General features: G+C 56.6%; 1 protein-coding gene across 1 annotated transcript in view; it reads left to right on the plus strand.

Moving 5' to 3' along the window:
• Positions 1-1,715: 1,715 nt before the first annotated feature.
• LOC103745382 (tubulin alpha-3 chain-like) overlaps positions 1,716-3,953 on the plus strand; it is a 4,157-nt gene continuing 1,919 nt past the window's right edge. Inside the window, exons 1-2 of the mRNA XM_008847298.2 lie at positions 1,716-1,759; positions 3,675-3,897. Of these exons, the coding sequence (XP_008845520.1) occupies positions 3,777-3,897 (121 nt within the window). The 5' untranslated portion in view covers positions 1,716-1,759; positions 3,675-3,776. The remainder of the gene's footprint in view (positions 1,760-3,674; positions 3,898-3,953) is intronic.

A 3,953-nucleotide genomic window follows, 5' to 3' on the forward strand; every position in this document is an offset into this window, starting at 1 on the left:
TGCCGCTCCCTGACTGCAGCTCCTGCCTAGGTAGCACCACCTATGCAGGGAATGGGACCACAATCAGGATAATGCCCTACAGACACGCTGACACGCTAATCTGATCTGGGAAAACCCTCCATTGAGCCTCCCTTCTCAGGTGAATCTAGCCTATGCCATGTTGACGGCTGACCACTAAACTAACTAGGACACATGGAAAGATTGGTGCCTTCTGACTTGGAACGTAGCTCAGGTGGTAGAGTGCTTGCCTACTCACAAGACACACTGGATTTGATCTCCAGCACCACATAAGCTGGGCACGGTTTCCCACAACTGCACTCCCAGTACTTGGGAAGTTAGAGGCACAGAGGATCAGAATTTTGAGGCCATCCTCAGCTACACGGTGAGTTCAAGGCCAGCCTGGGATACATGAGACCCTGTCTCAAATAATAAATTAAGTAACACATAAAGCTTAAAACAATAAAAAAAAAAAAACCAATCCTACAGCCACGTCTTCCCCATTGTGACACTGTATCCTCAGCTATGAGACAAAATAAACCCTTCCTTAACATAGATAATTAGTAGTAAGCGTGATACAACTGCGCACACGTGGAGTCTCAGGAGGCCAGGGCTGGCACAAAGCTTGAGCCCAGAAGTTCCTTGAGTTAGCTGACTCTTTTACAGTAGAAGAATTAAACCTCAAGAAAATGGTTACAAAAAGCATGTTTGAGCCCCATCACATAAGAAACTGTCTCCACAGAGGGAAGGACAAACTCTGCTGAGAAGTTCACCTCTAGGATGGCGGTTTCCTGACTCTATGTTTGATGTCTCCCTCTTCCAAGCTTTCTACTCTGAAAGTACTGATTCTGTAATCAGGAAAGAGGCTCCGACTTCAAAACATCAAGGCTAGGACTGCAGCTGGGCTGACAGAGGGCTTCCTGAGATGCACAAAGCCCTGGGTTTAGTGCTTGTCACCTCAGCTGCAGGCTGCAGGTCTTACCCTATGGCCAATGACGGAGCACCCAGCACCTAAGCAGGCTGAGACAGGGCAGCAATTGAGGCCAGCTTGGGCTACATGGAGAGGTGGAGACCAGACTGAGCTACACGGAGATAAGGGCCAGCCTGAGCCACACGGAGGTGGAGACCAGCCTGAGCTACATGGAGACAAGGGCCAGCCTGAGCTACACAGAGGTTGGAGACCAGCCTGAGCTACACAGAAGTAGGGGCCAGCCTGAGCTACACAGAAGGGGAGACCAGCCTGAGCTACACGGAGGTGGGGGCCAGCCTGGGCTACGTGGCCAGCCCCACGAGAGAAGGGCCGGTGACTATCCCACAGACTTCCCAAGCCCTGGAACTTACTTCTCTCAGGCAGGGAGATCCGCCCGACCAAGAGGGGAAACTGCTTCCCGCTTTCCTGAGCTGAGGACAACGGAGCGGCGAGTTGAGGGTGCCAGGCACACCCCTCCCGCACGCATGTGCACACCAGTGCGGCCTGACTGCGCCTGCGTCAAGGGCTGCACAGTCTCCAAGTCCACGCGGACCGTCAGCCACCCTGGAGCCTTCCCGCCAAAGCCTCACCCAAACAGAAAGCGCCAGCCCTCCGCGCTGCGCAACAGCCAACCAGAAACAGGATCTGGACCTCAGAGCCCGCCCCTGAGACGCTCTGGACCAATGAGCATCCGCGGAGCCAGGCTTCGCTAGCCTTTGCAACCGTGGCTGCAGCTGTTGAGCGCGAGCTCCAGGCGTTGAAGCGACTGAGGTGGCGGAGGAGTCCAGCATGGTGAGGCTCGGGCGTGCGGGAAGGCCGGGCCGCAGGTTCTATCTGCAGCAAGGGCGACGGCCGCCCCGGCTGGGGTCTGCTCAGGGCCTGGCGTCCCGTGGGGTGCAGCGTCTGGCGGGCGGGGCATCTGGCGGGCTGCAGCTGTTGCGCGTGGTCGCTCCAAGCAGTTGAGGCGGCTTAGAGGAGCGTCAAGGTGGCTGCCGTGGCCGGAGGAGTCCAGCATGGGGAAGCCGGGCTGCGGGGCCGTGGTGTGGGGAGGACGACGGCCGCCCACGGCTCTAGACTGCCCAGGACCTGGCATCCTGCGGGGGCTGCGTCTGGCGTGTGTGGGGTCTGGCGTGTCTGTATGCGTGGGGTCTGGCGTGCGTGCCGTCTGGCCTACGTCTCCTGGGCCTCCAGGCCCGCTGCTCCCCGCGGGCAGCCAGGGGCCCCTGAGCACCAGGAACGGCGGTGCCTCGGCCCAGGCTGCCCGGCGTGAGTATCAGGATGCTCAGGGAGGACGAAGTTGCTGCCCCTAGGAGCTCTGACGTCCTGTCTGCCCCTGGGGTTTCTGGAGGGGGATGCTTCCGGACGCAGATTCAAGGTGCAGGATGACCGGGTCAGGTCTGCAAGCCCGGAGAGCCCCAATCCTCCGGGAAGGAGCCTGTCTGGGTTCGGTATGTGCACAGCAGTCCCTGGAGAGGCCACGACGGGGCGCTGGGGGAGGGGGTTACTTCAGCTCTGAGCTCAGCACTCAGCAGCTCCCCAACCCAGCTGAGGACCTTTGAAGGGTCTGTGTCTACTCGAAAGAACAGGCCCATGTAGCAAGGGTGGAAGGGAATGGACGCCTGGGCCACAGGGTCTGGGCGTTTCCTGCCTCGGCCTCCAGGGCTCTGGTGACTGTCCGTGACCGCCAAGTCTGGCTTCACCATTTCATGTCTGCTGTTTGGTCCCTGTGACTCAGGGACAAATACAGTGGTGAGGTTCCAGAGCACAGTGAGCACGGGTATGAATCTCGATGGAGTGCTGCCTACTGTATGCCTCAGGTGGAGTGCTGTTCACTAAGCTGTTCTGGATAGGGTTAGTTGTCAACTTGACACACCTGGGTAGAAGAGCCTCATTTGGGGAATTGCTATTCCCTCCATAGGACTGGCCTGGGGCCCTGCCTGTGGGGCATCTTGGTGGTTGAGTGATGTGGGAGAGCCCAGCCCGCTGTGGATGGTGCCACCCCTGGGCAGGTGGGTCTGTTGCATAAGAAAGCAAGCTGAGCAGGGGACAGGGGAGCAAGCCAGTAAGCAGTGTTTCTCCATGGCCTGGGCTCCCTGAAGAACTGTGACCTGGGAGATGTGAGCCAGATAACCCTTTCCTCCCTGTGCTGGTGTGGTCAGAGTGTTTTGTCACAGCAATGGAGAAACAAAGTGGAACAGTCTCCATTTGTAATGCTTATCTTTTGTAGGGGTTGTTTTCTTTTGACGCATGGTTCCAGCCTTGCTAGGGTTTAAAAATACATTAAAGGGCCGGGTGTGGTGGCACACGCCTTTAATCCTAGCACTTGGGAGGCAGAGGCAGGCAGATCTTTGTGAGTTCGAGGCCAGCCTGGTCTGTATAGTGAGTTCCAGGGGCTACAGGGAGACCCTGTCTCAAAAAGAAAAAAAAAACAAAAAAAAACATTAAAGGACCATCTTGCTCTTTACGTAAATCGACGTATCTGTGTGTGCAGCAGCTGCCCTGGAGGTCAGAACAGCTTTGGGAGCTGGTTCTGCACTGTGGTCCTAGAGACTGAATTCTGCTCTCAGGTTTTCAGCAAGCACCTGAACTCACCATGTTTGAAAAAATGTGAGCTGAGACACTGAGATGCCACACAGAATTACACTTCCCATGTCATATAGCTCAAATGCTTTGAGGATGAGTGTCATGTTTGTGTTCTGGTTTCCAGCGCTAGTGCATCTCTATCCACGTGGGGCAGGCGGGTGTCCAGATCGGCAATGCCTGCTGGGAGCTATACTGCCTTGAGCACGGCATTCAGCCTGATGGTCAGATGCCAAGTGACAAAACCATCGGAGGTGGTGACGACTCATTCAACACCTTCTTCAGTGAGACAGGGGCCGGCAAGCACGTTCCCAGAGTGGTGTTCGTGGACCTGGAGCCCACTGTGGTCGGTAGGTGCATAAGGAGTGACGCGGGAGAAGCCCATGTGGGCTCCTGCAGTTCCTCT

Source organism: Nannospalax galili, unplaced genomic scaffold (genome assembly GCF_000622305.1).
Source record: "Nannospalax galili isolate Female #2095 unplaced genomic scaffold, S.galili_v1.0 scaffold3983, whole genome shotgun sequence".
Lineage (NCBI taxonomy): Eukaryota > Metazoa > Chordata > Mammalia > Rodentia > Spalacidae > Nannospalax > Nannospalax galili.